This window comes from Euprymna scolopes, chromosome 46, assembly GCF_053919585.1.
Source record: "Euprymna scolopes isolate OS-2025 chromosome 46, ASM5391958v1, whole genome shotgun sequence".
Lineage (NCBI taxonomy): Eukaryota > Metazoa > Mollusca > Cephalopoda > Sepiida > Sepiolidae > Euprymna > Euprymna scolopes.
Genome location: NC_136527.1, coordinates 83,911,091 through 83,929,435, shown reverse-complemented (window position 1 = coordinate 83,929,435; position 18,345 = coordinate 83,911,091). Strand labels below are relative to the sequence as shown.

General features: G+C 30.1%; 1 protein-coding gene across 1 annotated transcript; it reads left to right on the top strand.

Annotated features, from left to right (window-relative positions):
• The first annotated feature begins 4,155 nt into the window (after positions 1 to 4,155).
• On the top strand, positions 4,156 to 18,028 carry LOC145270548 (uncharacterized). The gene is made up of 2 exons (XM_080126191.1): positions 4,156 to 4,269; positions 15,800 to 18,028. Exon 2 carries the CDS (start codon positions 15,807 to 15,809, stop codon positions 17,706 to 17,708), a length of 1,902 nt encoding a protein of 633 aa, XP_079982317.1. The 5' UTR covers positions 4,156 to 4,269; positions 15,800 to 15,806; the 3' UTR covers positions 17,709 to 18,028.
• The last annotated feature ends 317 nt before the right edge of the window (positions 18,029 to 18,345 follow it).

The following is an 18,345-nucleotide window of genomic DNA, read 5'->3' as shown; positions in this document are numbered from 1 at the left end:
AAATAAACTAGTAGTATTTAAAATTTTGTTCATCGTACGGAAATAAAAATGCGAAACTAAAATTGTGCTGACATTAAAATAAACTAGTAGTATTTAAAAAATTTTTCATCTTACGGAAATAAAAATCCGAAACTAAAACTGTGCTGACATTAAAATAAACTAGTAGTATTTAAAAATATTTTTCATCGTACGGAAATAAAAATGCGAAACTAAAATTGTGCTGACATTAAAATAAACTAGTAGTATTTAAAAATATTTTTTCATCGTACGGAAATAAAAATGCGAAACTAAAATTGTGCTGACATTAAAATAAACTAGTAGTATTTAAAAATATTTTTTCATCGTACGGAAATAAAAATGCGAAACTAAAATTGTGCTGACATTAAAATAAACTAGTAGTATTTAAAAAATTTTTTTCATCGTACGGAAATAAAAATGCGAAACTAAAACTGTGCTGACATTAAAATAAACTAGTAGTATTTAAAAAATTTTTCATCGTACGGAAATAAAAATGCGAAACTAAAATTGTGCTGATATTAAAATAAACTAGTATTATTTAAAACGTTTTTCATCGTACGGAAATAAAAATGCGAAACTAAAATTGTGCTGACATTAAAATAAACTAGTAGTATTTAAAAAAAAAAATTTTTTCATCGTACGAAAATAAAAATGCGAAACTAAAACTGTGCTGACATTAAAATAAACTAGTATTATTTAAAAAAAAAATTTTTTTCATCGTACGAAAATAAAAATGCGAAACTAAAACTGTGCTGACATTAAAATAAACTAGTAGTATTTAAAAAAAAAAATTTCATCGTACGAAAATAAAAATGCGGAACTAAAATTGTGTTGACATTAAAGTAAACTAGTATTATTTAAAAAAAAAATTTCATCGTACGAAAATAAAAATGCGAAACTAAAACTGTGCTGACATTAAAATAAACTAGTATTATTTTTAAAAAAAATTTTTCATCGTACGAAAATAAAAATGCGAAACTAAAACTGTGTTGACATTAAAGTAAACTAGTATTATTTAAAAAAAATTTTCATCGTACGAAAATAAAAATGCGAAACTAAAATTGTGTTTACGTTAAAGTAAACTAGTATTATTTTAAAATGTTTTTCATTGTATGAAACTAATAGAAATGCGCGTCTAAAATTGTGTTTAAATGAAAATAAACCATCAATATATATAGTTTTAAAGAATTTTCGGTGCTTATCTATAATTGGGCTTATAAAAATATATTTTTCTAGAAAAATCTTTAAAAATCTTTAAAAATCTTTATGATGCAATGCATGTACTTGTCACCGCACAAGGATGTCAGATTCCAAAAATCATATAAATCGATCAAGTAGATTTTGTATTTAAGAAAATCAAATATTATGAGACATTTTATCGAAGAATTACTTCGTGCTATCTTGTTTACGAATGATACACTGTTCGTGACACCTATTGGGAATGTCTGGAATATAGGATCAACAAGGGCAGACAATCGGCTTTTCACCTTCTAGAAAAAAAAACTTGGAAAATTAAGACAGTTATAGGTTTTTGGGGACGTTGAAAACGAAAATAACCTTTAAAATTTCAGCAAACGAGTAGTTTCAAGATATGAAGATATGTTAGTTTTAAGAAAGTGGGGGATTACTTTTCTATAATAATTTAACGCATAATGATCACCCACTTTATGGTCATCTGTTTTGGTGAACAGAATTTTATGTAAATTGGGCACCCACACGTTGACGCCCCTCCAACAAAATTTCGGCAAATGTGTATTTCAGCGGTGTAAATTATTTGACAGACAAAAATTTTAAAAAATTATTTATTTTTATATAAAACACATTATTAGACCCTAAGCTGAAATAAAATCCGAAAAAAAATTAATTTCAATTATGTTTACAACATTTTTTATTAGATTAAATGTACAACAATCGAGGCCGCCAACTTGTTTTGAAAATTTGGCCTTGTCAAATCTTGAATTGACTTGATATATTGCAAAGAAAACAAACAAAAGTGAAAAAAAAAACCAATAAAATAAAAGTTACTTTTGTACCTACATTGCTAATTATTTTTTAGTACTTTTGTTAGAAATTATTACACAACATTTTAAATTCAAATCAATGGATTCAAATCAATGGCTTCAAATCAATGGATTCAAACGGTCCTTTGGAAAAGAAGTAAAATAAAGTGGTGAATGTTACCGTGCTATTTTTAAAAAATAGTATTTTCAAGTTAAATTCAAGTTTTACGATATCTTTTTGTTTATTAAATTGTTAGGTGAAAGTACAAAATAGTTACAATACGCTCACCAGCCCGGTAACATAAGTGCATAAGTATCAATAAAGTGGTTTTTAATATCGTATTCAGCTAAATCCATAACAAGCGACATTTGAATGAATGGTTTATTTTATTGATGCTACACCGTAATCACGTGATTAAAGTTTAAGCAGACGAAACATTGGGAGTCAAAAGAGTAAAGAGTTCCTTTTTTTAAAACAGCAGTAAACAAGCAGAATTTTTTTAAAAAATATTATGGGATGTGTAGTTTGTTTTGAAAACAATATCTCCTTCAAGAACGGCCATAAAATGTGTTTTCAATTATTTTTTTAATGATTTTTGTATTTATTTGCTTCCCCACCAAAGCAAATTAGGCACAAGGTTGTTTTTAATGTGGGGTAAAAACCAGCTCCCCTTAAAGTAGCCAAAAAGGGGGCACTCTGGTTGTGACCAAAAATAATAATTGTCCCAGTATAGAGGGTTTCCCCTCCATTGACTGGGACAAATTATCTTCAATGCAGCAATTGCAGCATCTGCAGAACAGATACTACACACATATATATATATATATATATATATATACTTATGGTGCCTGGAAAACTCGTCCATTTGTGCGAGGTTGGAAAACTTGTTATTGGCCTTCGGGCCGGGATCAAAGTGTAGTATCTGTTCTGCAGATGCTGCATTGCTGCACTTAAGGTAATTTGTCCCAGTCAATGGAGGGGAAACCCTCTATACTGGGACAATTATTATCTTTGGCTACTTTAAGGGGAGCTGGTTTTTACCCCACATTAAAAACGGCCTTTTTCCTAATTTGCTTTCATGGGGAAGCAAATAAATACAAAAAAAAATAATTGAAAACACATTTTATGACCGTTCTTGAAGGAGATATTGTTTTCAAAACAAACTACACATCCCATAATATTTTTTTTTAAAAAATTCTGCTTGTTTACTCCTGTTATATATATATATATATATATATATATATATATATATATATATATATATATATATATATATATATAACATATATATATATCTTTATTCGATTGGCAAAATTTTAGAATAATTATAAAAAAGTGAACCATCGCGTAAATTCAATCAACTATAAAAATGGAAACCGGAGTGAGGAAAAGAAAAAAAAAAAAAAAAAAAAAAAAAAAATATATATATATATATATATATATATATATATATATATATATATATATATATATATATATATATATAATGGGGCAAGTTATATGTACAGATATGTTTCAGACTTATGACCCTTGAAAATGTTTGTCTGAACGAAAAGCGCTTTGGGCATATTTTAACGATCGTTTTTTAATCGACTTATTTATTTTATTGAATTGTACATATAACTTGCCCCATTATATATATATATATTTTCTTTTCCTCACTTCCATTTATATAGATGATATGAGGAAAAGAAAATATATATATATATATATATATATATATATATATATTCTTTTCCTCACCCCGGTTTCCATTTTTTTAGTTGATTGAATTTACGCAACGGTTCACTTTTTTATAATTATATATATATATATATATATATATATATATATATATATATATATATATAGAGAGAGAGAGAGAGAGAGAGAGAGAGAGAGAGAGAGAGAGAGAGGGGGAGACAGATACACACGTACACACAATGTAGATATAGTCCTGTTAACGTGACCTTAAACCCTCTTTCTTTCGGCTACCTTGCTCTGGCAATCAAAGTTTACGCGTTTTTTTTTCTCTTTCTCCCCTTCCCCCTCTCTACCTTTCTATATCTCCTTCATTTACCTTCGTTCTCTCCTCCTTCCTTCTTTCTTTTTTCCTCTAAGCCTCATAAAAAAAAAACAATCATCCAATCAAATTGCTTCAAATAATCACGTGTCTCATCTTTCTTTTTTTGTCATCACCATTAACTGAACTTATACAAAAAAATATAGTTTAAAAACAATCCACAAACATCTTCAATTCATCAAAAAAATGTAAGTAAATTATTTAAAAAAATTAAATTTGTTTTTTGTTAAAAAATTGATTGAAATATTTAAATCGACGACAAATGTTTTTTTTTTGTAATATTTTAATTCGTTTTTCATTTTAATTCTATTTCATCTCAGATTAAAAAGTAATATTTTACCCCCCCCCCCTTTTTAATGTTTGTCTGGAATTATTTTTTTCGATTGAAACTTTTTAAATAGAGATTTTATTTTTTTAAAGGCGGTAACATGTCCGAAGCCAGTAAAAAACAACAATCATTTTCTATTCTTCTTTTCATTTTCCCACGTGTTAAAAATGGGGGATCGATTTACTATAACGTTGTAACTAAAAAATAAGTACCCTTTTCAGATGTCGAAATAATAACTTTTTTATTTACATATTTTTTAAATAATCTGGTATATTAGTGTCCATCCATTATTAATCCACTGAAAAAATTGCAAGAAACCGAACAGAAACAAAGGGGGTTTGTATTACTGTACACCTAGTTTCGAAAAAGTTGTCAAAAAACAAATCTATAACAAATAAATGTTATCAAAGGCAAGATAAGTTACTTTTCTACCAAACTGGATATATTTTTCGTGTTTTTATTCAATGTAACATGTTTATTCAGCTCGAAAACCATACAGTGTTTACCGATGTATTGGAACATTCAAGATGGCGTCTGATTCTCTCTTTAACCCGGTAAGTTTGGGAAAAAGTGTTATAAATAAAAAACCGGATAAAATACTGTTAAAAACTCGCTCAATATATTTTACCGTGACATAAGTTGACATATATTCGGCGGGTTTTAATAGTATTTTGTATAGTTTTTTATTTATAACACCTTTTTCCATACTTACGGTGTTAAAGAGGGTGTGAGACGCCATCTTGAATTTTCGAATACATCGGTAAACACTGTTTTTCGAGATGAATAAATATGTTACATTGAATAAAAACACAAAAATATATCCAGTTTGGCAGAAAAGTAACTTATCTCGCCTTTGATAACATTTATTTGTTATATATTTGTTTTTTGACAACTTTTTCGAATCTATGTGTACAGTAATACAAACCCAACAAAGGTATTGTTTTACTTTGAGCCCCTTCTCACGTTCGTATAGAACAAAATATTTTTTTTGTAGATTTCAATGTGCTAAAAACGAATCTGCAAACCGTTTCCATCACAAAAGGATAGTTTTCATGGTATGAAGAAATTACTTTTTCGAAAAGTGGGTGATCACTTTCTGGCCAGCTGAGAGAGGTTTTTTTTTGTGTGTTTATTGGCTTAGAAATGTTTTTTTTTTGCATGGTATTAACCCCTGAACTCTGGGACTATTTTCATTTCACAACGTAGCCCTCGTTTACGCTTACTGCGAGCAAAAACGAAGGCCGTTAAATGTGCACTCGCATACCAAACTGCCTTGTCACCATGTAGTATTGGCGAAATTTTAAAATTATGTGAAAAAAACAGTGGTTTTGCACATATTAAACCATGTAATTCTATATGGTATCACGGGTGGCCATTTTTGTATGTGCAAGCGCGCGCACATTTTGACGCCACCCGTGATAACCTAGAAGCACATGGCTTAATATTTGGAAAACTACTTGTTTTTCATCGAATTTTAAATTTTCACGAATACTACACAGTGACAAGGCAGTTTAGTATGCGAGTGCACATTTAACAGCTTTCTTTTATGCTTGCTCGTAGCGTAAATGAAGGTTAGGCTGTGAAATAGAAACTAGTCCCAGACTTCAGGGGTTAATACCATGCAAATGGTAAATTTTCGATGGAAACGGTTACCATATTCGGTGCAAATGCACTTACGATTTAAAAAACGAGGCGGATCAGTATTTCCAAGTTTAATTAAAGTTTTATTCAATTTTAAGGTTAAAGTACAGAATAGGTACAAAACACCCTCCCCTCCCCATGTTAAGAATGTTTTTTTGTTTTTTTAAATAATAACGTTATTATTTCAGCACGGATCAATAAGTGCACTAGTACCCCATATTCTTTTAAAGCACACCGAAATCTACAAAAAAAATATTTTGTTCTATACTCTGAGAAAACTCTCTCATAGCCTGAAAATAGGCCCAGTGTCAGACGTAACAAAATGAAACAGAACTTACCGTGGTCTTGAAGAAAAAGTTGACTGCCATAGGTAGGTCTGTTGCAAAATTAGTTGGTCTTATTTTGCTGGCATGGGCCGAGTAGTTCATAATCCCTTGATGAGATTAATGTACAGTCGTTGCATTTAGGCTCTGGTCGGGGAGTCCCTTTAGTGGCCAATCCCCGATCTTGTCTCATTAGCGACAAGACCAATCAGTGGTCCCGTAACATCGTGTTATTTCTGACAATACAAACTTCAAGTAAAAAAATACCGATTTTTGTTTATTTTTAAATTTCCTCGTGTCTTTATTAAAAGATTAAAATAGAAAAAGTACCGAAATGGAAAAAACCTTTCAGCCAATAAACACTCTCTCAGGTGGCCAGAAAGTGGGTGCTCATTTTAAGTTTACATGGAAAAGTGATCTATCCCCTTCCAACTTTGCCTCTTTGCTTTCGTTCTCTCCTTTCTTTTGTCTTCCCCTTTATACCTTTTGCTCCTCCTCCCCTGTCTTTGTCTGCATTAAACTAAATAGCCACTTATATAAAAAAAATAATCCAATCAAATTGCTTCAAATAATCACGTGTCTCATCTTTGTTTTTTGTAATCGCCATTGAATTAACTTATGCAAAAAAATAAAGTTTAAAAACAATCCACGAACATCTTCAATTCATCAAAAACATGTAAGTAAATTATTTTAAAAAATTAAATTTGTTTTTGTTAAAAAATTTATTGAAATATTTAAATCAACGACAAATGTTTTTTTCGTAGGATTTTAATTCTATTTATTCTCAGATTAAAAAGTAATATTTTACCCCCCCCCCTCAACCCCTTTTTTTTAATGTTTGTCTGGAATTCTTTTCGATTGAAACTTTTTAAATAGAGATTTTATTTTTTAAAGGCGGTAACATGTCCGAAACCAGTAAAAACAATTTTTTCTGTACTTTTCATTAAAAAAAAATATTTTCTATTTCTTGTTAATGTCTTTTTATTTTCAGTGTTTAAAAAATTGGGATCGATTTACTATAACGTTGTAACTAGAAAGTGAGCACCCTTTTCAGATGTCGAATATTAACTTTTTTTTTTTATTGATATGTTTTTTAATAACCTGGTATATTAGTGTTCATCCAATAATAATCCACTGAAAAAATGGCAAGAAACCGAACAGAAACAAAGGTATTATTTTACTTTAAGCCCCTTCTCACGTTTGTATGGAACAAAATATTTGTTGTAGATTTCAGTGTGCTAAAAACGAATGGTGCAAACCGTTTTCATCGCAAAAAAAGTTTTCATGATATGGAGAAAATTTTCGAAAAGTGGGTGATCACTTTCCCATTTAAATTTAACTTTAAATGAGCACCCACTTCTGGCCACCTGACTGAGGAGGCATTTTTTTGTGCGTTTATTGACTAAAAAGTTTTTTTGTTTGATTTCTTTTGCATGGTATTAATCCCTGAACTCTGGGACTATTTTCTGTTTCACAGCTTAGCCTTCATTTATGCTATGCGTGAGCATAAGCGAAGGCTGTAAATGTGCACTCGCGTACCAAACTGCGTTCTCAGTCTAGTAATGGCGATAATTTAAAATCAGACGAAAACAAGTAGTTTTCCAAGTATTACGTGTACAAAATGGCCACTCATGATAACATAGAATTACTTCCCTTAATATTTGGAAAACTACTTGTTTTTTTTTGTCTAATTTTAAGTTTTCGCTAATACTACACTGTGGCAAGGCAGTTTGTTACACGAGTGTACATTTAACAGCCATCGTTTATGCTCGCACGTAGTGTAAACTAAGGCAAGGCTGTGAAATGGAAAATAGTCCCAGTGTTAAAGGGTTCATACCATGCAAACGATAAATTTGCGACGGAAACGGTTACCATATTCTTTTAAAGCATACCGAAAACTACACAAAAAAGACAAGTTTTTTTTTTTTCAATACAAATGTGAGACGAGCCTTAAAGTAAAATAATACCGATTTTTTTCTTTTTTTTCTCGTGTCTTTATTGAAAAATGAAAACAAAAGAAATCGAAAAAATCCTTTAGCAAATAAACACCAAATTTTTTTTTTCATATGAAAACTATTTTTTTTTCTTTTTGTAACAGAAGCGGTTTACAGATTCATTTTTAGCACACAGAAATGTACAAAAAAAATATATATATATTATATACAAACGTGAGACAGGCCAATTTACCGAAACAAATTATAGTGGGTGTCACTTTATTTTCGATGCAGTTTAAATACCGTGTTTTTTTTTTGTTTTTTTGTTTTTTTTTTAAGCTTCTGGAAACGTCCGCTGCTGGCAAAGTTTTCTTTGCATGAAAAAACTGTAAAAATATACCCCCTCTCCTAAAAAATAGTTTAACGAAAACGATGGAGTAAAAATACTTTTCCATAAAAAAAATGTATTTTTTTTTAGATTAGGTCCACTTCCACAATTTTCTTTTAAATGACGACTTTTATAGGATTTTGACTATATGGAATACGGAAATCGCATTGAAATTTTGCAGAAATAAGTAGTTATCGAGATATAAAATGTTTTATGCATTGTATTCTTTGGCGGCCATCTTTGTTATGCTCTTAGATTTGTTTATGGCGCGCGCACATGCATAACAAAGATGACCGCCAAAGAATACAGTGCATAATACAACTTTCTATATCTCGATAACTACTTATTTCTGCAAAATTTCAATGCGATTTCCGTATTCAGCATAATCGAAAACCTATAAAAATCGTCATTTATAAGAAATTTGTGGAGGTGGACCTAATCTAAAAATTTACAAAAAAAAAATGGCGGAGGTTGAGAATCCTGCCACTTAGCCAAAATCGCTAAAAACATGGCGGACGGCCTACGCGCACGTCACTGAAAGTAATTAATGCTCCCTCTGACACGTGACTGGAAGTTTGGGACATGTCTATTTGTTTTGCTTTTACATACGTAAATGAATGAACGAATTGTCACCAAAACATACGAACCATTCTTTCACCTAATAATAAATTAGAAAAAAAAATACATCGGTAAACACTGTTTTTGAGCTGACTAAACATGTTACCGTGAATAAAAACACTAAAAACATATCCAGTTAGGTAGAAAAGAAACTTATCTTGCCTTTGATAACATTTATTTGTTATATATTTGTTTTTTTGGGGTTTTTTTTGACAACTTTTTCGAATCTGTGTACGGTTAAACAAACCCAGTGCACAACAGCACAAAAGTTTGTTTTTTTTGACAACTTTTTCGAATCTGTGTACGGTTAAACAAACCCAGTGCACAACTGCACAAAAGTTTTTTTTTTTACAACTTTTTCGAATCTGTGTACGGTTAAACAAACCCAGTGCACAACTGCACGAAAGTTTTTTTTCTAATTTATTTACCCTTTTTCACCATACTTTCATTCCTAACCAAAAAGACATTTGGTACTAGTGCAGTTTCGTCAACGTGAGAAATACGAACTTAAAAACAAAAAAAATATTTTTCTTTAAATTGTTAGGTGAAAGGGAAGAATGGTTCATATACTCGCGGTAGCAGAACTGCACAAGTACCAAAAACGTTTTTTTTTTCTAATTTATTATTAGGGAAAAGAATTGTTTGTATGTTTTGGTGACAATTCGTTCATTTATTCACCTATGTAGAATCAAAACAAAAGGACATATGCCGCAAACTTCCGGTCACATGTCAGAGGGAGCGTAAATTACTCGGCTCCGATGTTGTACGTTGTTCGACTGAGGGAGCCGTTATTATTTTTACAAGGAAAGAATTTTTGCATGTGTGACCTAGTTTTTTTTATTTTTTTTTCCCCCGGAGTTTTCGATATAGTTAATTATTAACAGGAAATTTGGTTAAAGTCAAAATTAGCACTTGTGGCGATAAACAAAAAGCTCTAGTGTGTACGTGCCTCTCATGAAATGTCGTCGATCGAAACACAGTGAAATGTTATTCGGTGCTAGTGCACGTATTGATCCGCGCTATTTTTAAAAAGTATTTTCAAGTTTAATTAAAGTTTTACGATACCTGTTTTTATTAAATTGTTAGGTGAAAGTACAGAATAGGTACACAACACCCTCCCGTCCCCATGTTAAGAATGGCTTTCTAAATAATGTCATTATTTTAACATGGCTCAATAAGTACCTTTTTATTTTCTTGAATAAACTAAAAACTACTGAACGAAAACATTAATGTTTTTGTTTTAATAATTATTCAAAAATAAAATAAAAATTTCAATCATTCAAAACATGTTTATTCTTTCCCAAAGTTTATTGGGATTTTTTTAATTACACAGGGATCATAAAACTTTAATTAAACTAATAATAATAATATTTAAAAATAGCACGGATTCCATTTTGACTTCCACCAATTGAAATATTTAATCAACAAATGTTTTTTTTTGTAAGATTTTAATTTTTTTTTCATTTTTATTCTATTTATTCTCAGATTAAAAGTAATATCCGCCCCTTTGTTAATGTTTGTCGGGAATTATTTTTTTCGATTAAAACTTTTAAAATAGAGATTTTAGTTTTTTTTTTATGCGGTAACATGACCGAAACCAGTCTAAAAAAAAAATATTCTGTGTTTTGCATTGAGAAAAAAAAATTTCTATTCTTAATTTCTTTCAATTTTCCCACGTGCTTCAGTGTTAAAAAATGGGGGATCAATTTACTATAACGTTGTAACTAAAAAGTGAGCACCCTTTTCAGATGTTGAAATATTAACTTTCGAATTTTTTTTTTATAATTTGGTATATCAGTGTCCATTGAATAATAATCCACTGAAAAAGAATTGAAAGAAACCGAACAGAAACAAATTAATAGAGGGGAGGGCGCTCGTACAGGTTTGATCGATGCAGTTTGAATCCCGGATGCTGGCAAATATTTCTTTGGATAAAAAAAGAAAAAAGGCGGATGTACATGAATGCTACTCCTCTAGCGAAATATTCATCGGCTCCGATGTTGTACGTTGTTCGACTTAGGGAGTCGTTATTATTTTTACAAGGAAAGAATTTTTGCGTGTGTGACTTAGTTTTCATTTTTTTATTTTGGCTTGAACTTTGTGCATCATTTTGTTATAATGATTTCATCTTTTTTCCGGAGTTTAGTGTTATAGGTAATTATTTACAGGAAATTTGGTGAAATACAAAATTAGCACTTGTGGTGATAAAATAAACCAAAAGCTTTGAAATGTCGTCGATTGAAATACAATGAAATGTTGGTGCTAGTGCACGTATTGATTCGTGCTATTTTTTTAATAGTATTTTCAAGTTTAATTAAAGGGTTGCAATACCTGTTTTTATTAAATTGTTAGGTGAAATTAAAGAATAGGTACACAACACCCTCCCGTCCCCATGTTAAGAATGGCTTTCTAAATGTCATTATTTCAGCCTGGCTCATTAAGTGCATGAGTAACTTATTTTCCTGAACAAAATAAAAACTTATTGATGAGAGCACTACTGTGTTTGTTTTAATAATTATTTTTTGTTCAAAAAAATAAAAATTTCAAATATTTGGTGCTAGTACACTTATTGATCCACGCTATTTTTTTAATCGTATTTCCTAGTTTAATTCAAGTTTTATGTTTTTCAGTTGTAAGATTAATGTACAGAATAGGTACAAAACACCATCCTCTCCTCATGTTAAGAATGGCTTTTTAAATGTTATTTCAGCACGGATCAGGAAGTGCACTTGTACCAATTATTCAAAACATGTTTTTTTTCCCAAAGCTTATTAAGGATTTTTTTAATTACCATATTTTTCATGGACATGCTCTAAAAATAAGTGCACTAACACCAAAAACCATTTCACTGTATTTCGATCGACGACATTCCATTTTGACTTTCACCAATTTTCCTGGTAATAATTACCTATAACGATAAACAGCAAAAAAAAACAGAAAACATAAAATGATAAGAAAATCATGCGCAAAGTTCAAGCCAAAATAAGTAAATAAAAAAAAAACTAAGTCACAGATGCAAAAATTCTTTCCTTGTAAAAATAGTAACGTTTCCCTAGGAGTGTCAGAAGTCGCCATTAAAAAAGGAGTGATTACATAGACTCCCTATCTTTCAAAGCTAACATAAATAATGTTATTTAAACCCTAATTTTTTTTAATAAAAGGAGCAAAGACCAAACTTTAAAATACAAAAATTTTTTAAATCGTTTTTTTTAAAAAGATTTCACGAAATTCAACAAATTTTAACTTGATCTAAATATAATAAATATACTTAAATTCAAAAAATCACTTATCTATATAAAATACTAATCAATGGATGCTTCCATTCTTCATTTATGAGAATCTGTCCATATTTATATTTTATATTCCATGTATTTAAATGAAAGAGTTTTTAAGCAACCATTTGAAAAAGACTGCCATTACATACGCATTAACTGGTGTCAGTAAGCTGCTTTCTTGTGTTGCTTCCAATTTGGAATACGAATGGATAAAAGGGATATAAAACATAAAAGCAACACATACGCAGGAGCCATCAAGCTGGTGTGTGAAAATTAAGGGGCCCCGTAGGTGGAAAATGATCACATTTTACTTATCAGTGTTTGCCTTTAAAAAAAAAAACTCGACAAATTTTCGATTTTCTTTTTCTTCTCTCAAAGAAATACATGAGTGTTTGATTTTATATATTTTATTTCTTTATGGAGTCAATTCTTTTTTAAATATCTAAAAAAAAGAAAAAAAAACATTGAATAAAATAGAAAAATTGTCGTAAATGTACAAAATTTTCTGGACAATATAACAAAATTATAAGGTTTCATTAAAAACATTCAACGTGGTTTTTAAAAAAAAGATTTTGGACTTTACAGGTAAATTTGCAAATAACTGTTCTCTTTTGTTTTAAATTAGCTTATTTTATTTATTGACCTTTATCTTCAATTTGTGATATATAAATTTGAGGTGAGAAAATTAATTTTAATAGACATTTCAAAATGGCGAGGTTAATTTAAAAAAAACTCCTTGTCTAGAATATTATATTCGGTTTATTGGAAAGAGCATAAAATGTCACATTGAACCTGAAAATATCGTAAAAATTGAACCAATAGAAAAATTTTGATAGCTTTTTAAAGTGAAAACATTGAAGAAAAATTTAACTCATAAAATTCAATTCATTTCATTACGTAAAAACAATGTCTGCATGAACGCACGTAGGCACTTTGTAAACACTGTTTTTTTTTAAAAAGAAAATATTTGTATTTTTAAAACAACTTTAATAGTTTATTTTGGAAGTATATTCCATACATAAAATAAACAATCCACTTTAAAAAGAGAAATTATGAGTTTTTTTATATTTTATTCGCAGTTTTGTGTTAAGGGTGTCAAAAATTCCCAAAAAATTCTGACACACCTAACGGTTTCCTAAGTCGAACTACATACAACATCGGAGCCAATGCGTATTTTGCTAGAAGGGTAGCACTCATGTACGTCAGCCATTTTTAATTATTTTTCCATCATTTTCATTAGAATCATGTACGGAGGTTACCAGATTGTTTTTAAAATTTGGCTTTTCTAAGATTTAACAGATTGACATTTTTAAGGCCAAATTTGGCCTTTTTTACGTTTTTCATGAACTGTTTTTTTTTTTTTTTTTTAGGCCGCCATATTTTTTGTCATGAAAGAGCATAAAAACGGCTAAATTTGGCTTATTTTACGTTTTTCATAAACTGTGTTTTTTGGGGCCGCCATATTTTTTGTTATGAAAGAGCGTAAAAAACGGCTAAATTTGGCCTATTTAAGGCCAACCTATCAAATATGTATGTATATTTTTTTCAGCTAGGAGCAAAGTGTAATATCAGTTTTTAATAGTGTAGTTTAATTTGATTTGATAATACACTTGATCTTTTTCTGGCATCATAAGAGAAAAAGCAATGCTCCTAGACTGAGGTAATTTAATTTTTTTGTTGTTCCAATCCAGATTGCTGTTTTTAAATCGTCTTTGTGTCTATCTCTGCTCTCGTGTGAAGGCAAATAAACACAGGGAAAATATGAACTAAAAAAAGGGATTACTGACCCCTATTTTAGTTCCTACTGCTCCTGTTTTAGCTTGCATCCCAAAGCAATGTTGATAATCTCCCATTTAATCTATATACATACAAATATACATTAGTTCTGGAAATGTGTTATGTAAGAAAACAGGAAATATATCTATAATATAAAGCTGAATGTCTGTGTGTCTGGTCACGAATAGGCTCCTACATAGTTGACTATTATAGAAAACTGATCACATATAATGATAGAAGATGTATCGAGACACAGGAATGGTATGTTTGATCTGGCATAATGATGATTCATTAAAATTGTGGGGTCTGCATATATGACTGGTCCACAAAGTATGGAAATTAAAAAAACGTTTACAAGTGTTTTTGATATATATGTACATAATAATACTTTGATAAGTATGTTTTAACTTAAATAGGGATGGTATAATAAAATTGTGGGGTCTGCATTCGCACCTGGCCTCCATAGAATGGAAATAGGCACAAACTTTAATAAAGACTTTTCATATCTATCTGCGTAAGTATACTTTGATAATTATGTTTCAGTTTAAAGAAATATAGTATAATAAACTTTTTGGGTGTTCATTCGCGCCTGACCTCTATAGAATATTTTTTTTTTTTGGGGGGGGGGGGTAAAAGAACTGATCTATGTGCCTCCTATTCCAAGAAACATAGATGAGCTGAAGGCCCGAATAACAGAAGCTGTTGCAACCATTGACAACGCAATGCTGTGATGCGTTTGGTAAGAATTGGACTATCAGCTTGCTGTGTGTCGTTGGAGCAATAGTTCTTTCATTGAACATCTGTGAACATTCTATGAAGAACTTGAGATTTTTTCTGAATATACCAGATACGTTTTTATATCCTAAATAATTCTCAAGATATAATGTCAAAATGTGCCCAAGACTTTTGCTTTGGTTTTGATACCCAAAATTCGAAGCTATTTCTTTACAACCCTTCCTTTTCATAACCTATCTATTTCATAAATCAGAGTCCATTTTCTGTAGGCAGTTTTTGAATCCAGTCAACGACGGGTACTTTTGCTAGTATATATATATATATATATATATATATATATATACATATAATGAAATCGCTAATTTCGAACTCTAATCCATTAAAATTTTTGTTTTTCAGTTTGATTTTATTATGTGTGTGTGGGGGGGGGTAACTATATAATGTATTATACAATCGTAAATTGTGAAATAGAAAAGATTTTCTATTTTGTTGTCATTGTCATAATAAAATTTATGACAATGACATTATTTTTTACCAACCTAACGTGTGTATGTAACTATATCATGTATAACACAACCACTTATTGTGAACTCCATTTTATATTTTGTAATTTTTTATACATAATACAATCAGAGAGAGCGAGATAGATATAATGTTTCATTGTGAAATCTAATCCATTTTTTATTTTGTTTTATTTCAGTTTGACAATGGCTTCCAATAAATTCGAGCAGCTTTACCAATGTGTCGCCTGTGAACAACAACTAAACCGACTATCGAAATGCTTGCCATGTTTGCATAGCATATGTCAGTCATGTTTCAGAAAAACTTTGGATGAAACGAACACAAACTGCACATGTCCGAAATGTTGTGCACAATTTGTGGATTGGAAAGACTTTGGTGCCTCACCGATTATCGCGAAGGAATTGATGCGGCAAGAATTCCATTCTTCATCTGAATTCAAATGTGATTGGTGTTCAGAGGATGGCATCTCATCCGTAGCAAAATTTTGGTGCAGAGAGTGTGAAAAGCTGTTCTGCAACGATTGCATCCGATACCACAAAAGAGTGACCCAAAAGGAACACGTGTTCAAAGATTTGGATGCAATGCCAAGGTCGGATGTAATTGCTCTCGTGATGAAGATGCAGAACAATTGTGCTCTCCATGAGAAAGAGTTGGAGATGTATTGCGAAAAATGCGTCAATTTTTATTGCGCCAAATGTTACGCTATACACGCAAATGACCCTATGACCTTATGCATGAATGTGACCCCAGTAAGGGTCCGTGATGAAGTTGCCAAACGCAAAGAGCAATTATCTACCCTCGGGCACAATATGACGTCATTTGAAGGAGAAGTGAAGAAATTAACAGAAAAGATTTTGCAATTTGTTAGCAAATTTGAATCGGACTGTGAGATAAAACGTGCACAGATCTGGTCAGAATATGAATCGATTTGTGAAAAAGCCAAACATGATTCTTTGGAGCTGAAGGACCAAATCAATGACGGAATGCAATCGGTATTGGCCAAATGTCATCAAATGACACAACAAAATGATGGAATTCTGCAAGAAACTTCCACATGGCGGCTGAATTTAGATCATTTGATGAGTGAAGATCGTCAAGATGTCCAAGTTTTGTGTGGAATGCAGATGTTGGAAAAACAATGTCCAGTTTTGCGACATGATTTGCCATCGACGAAGACAAAATATGAAATTTTGGTCGAATTTCCTGATTATTGGTGCAAAACCATTGACTCCTTGCTAAACGAAAATGACGGATCAGTCACATTTGAAAAAGTTGAAAAAATAAAAATTACCAAAGAAAGTAGATTCAATATACCAAAAGCAAAATATGATCGATGTATTACTTCGATTATCGTAAACCAAAAAGATGAACACATTTTTCTTTGCGATTTAGATAATAGCTCACTCATTGAATTGAAAAAAAATGGCGAGTTTAGAACTGAATTTGAATTTTTTTCTGTCACAAACGAATCCTTCATGCCTCATGACATTTTGATTACAACAGAGAACATTTTTGTCGTTTGTGGTTATTGTGGAAAAAAAAATTTACTGTTTTTAAAAGAAAAAACACATTTTCCGTTTTTTCAATTAACACATTTTTTTGAAACAGAAACAAATTTTGTTTGTTTGTGTGAAAAAAACGATACAGTTTTTGTTTTGGATGCAGATTTCAAAATTCATTCATTTTCCAAAAAATGTGAAAGATTAAACATTTTTCAACTTGAAGGATTTGAACATTTAAATGATCCATTTGATTCATTAGCCTCCTGTATTCGTTTTGATAGTTCAAGTGAAACATTTTGGTTTTCAAATTTTCATCATCCCGAATTAATTTGTTTAGATTTAAATTTTAAACAAATTAAATTCATGGAAAAAGAAAAAAATTTTTTGCATTTTCATTTCAGCAAATTTGGGCAAATTATTTTTGGTGATCAAAATGAAATTTTTTGTTTTCCAAAAAAACAATTGTTTCAATTTGCAGAAAAACAGGATTTATATTCTTGCATTTTTGTTTTTGAAAAAAAATTGTTTACTACTGTTAAAAAAGATGGAGAAATTGGAATCGAAATTTTTAAAATTTTTTATTGAAAAATAAAAAAAATCGAAAAATTTTTATTTGATGTTTTTTCATTGATTTCTGTGTAAATTTACAAATCATTAACATGTAGTTATTTTTATGTATGTGTTGTAGGTTTGTGTATTTTTATTTTATTTGTGCATGTAAACACATTTTTATCTATTTTTAACATGTGTAAACAAATAAATGTGTGAACACATTTTATTTGTTTTATTTGTGACGTGTGGAGTTTACTTTTGCTGTATGTAACATGTGTTTATTCAACCGAAAAAGTGTAAATTTGCACATTTCTGTGTAAAAACAATTGTGTGTGGATTTTCGTCCATTCATAGCATTCATAAAATGTCTTTTATTAAAAAAAAATTTGATTATTATTAATTTTTTAATTAATTTTTGTCTTGTTTTCTATTTGTTAATCTGTGTGTGTATCTGTGTGTCTTATGTGTTAAATTTGAAATATTTTTAAGGAAATGAAACAAAAACAACTGTCAATAATTATGAAATTTATATTCAAACACATAAATAAAATTTTATTATTGTGCGTGTTAAATAAAATGTTTCTTAGGTATCACTTTTATATAATTATTTAATGTAAAATGACCCTTCACTTTCTGACCACTTTTTTGTCGATCAACATAAAATGAACAC

Coding starts and splice junctions, on each gene's coding strand:
- LOC145270548 (XM_080126191.1), top strand. CDS start 15,807: ATGGCTTCCAATAAATTCGAGCAGCTTTACCAATGTGTCGCCTGTGAA.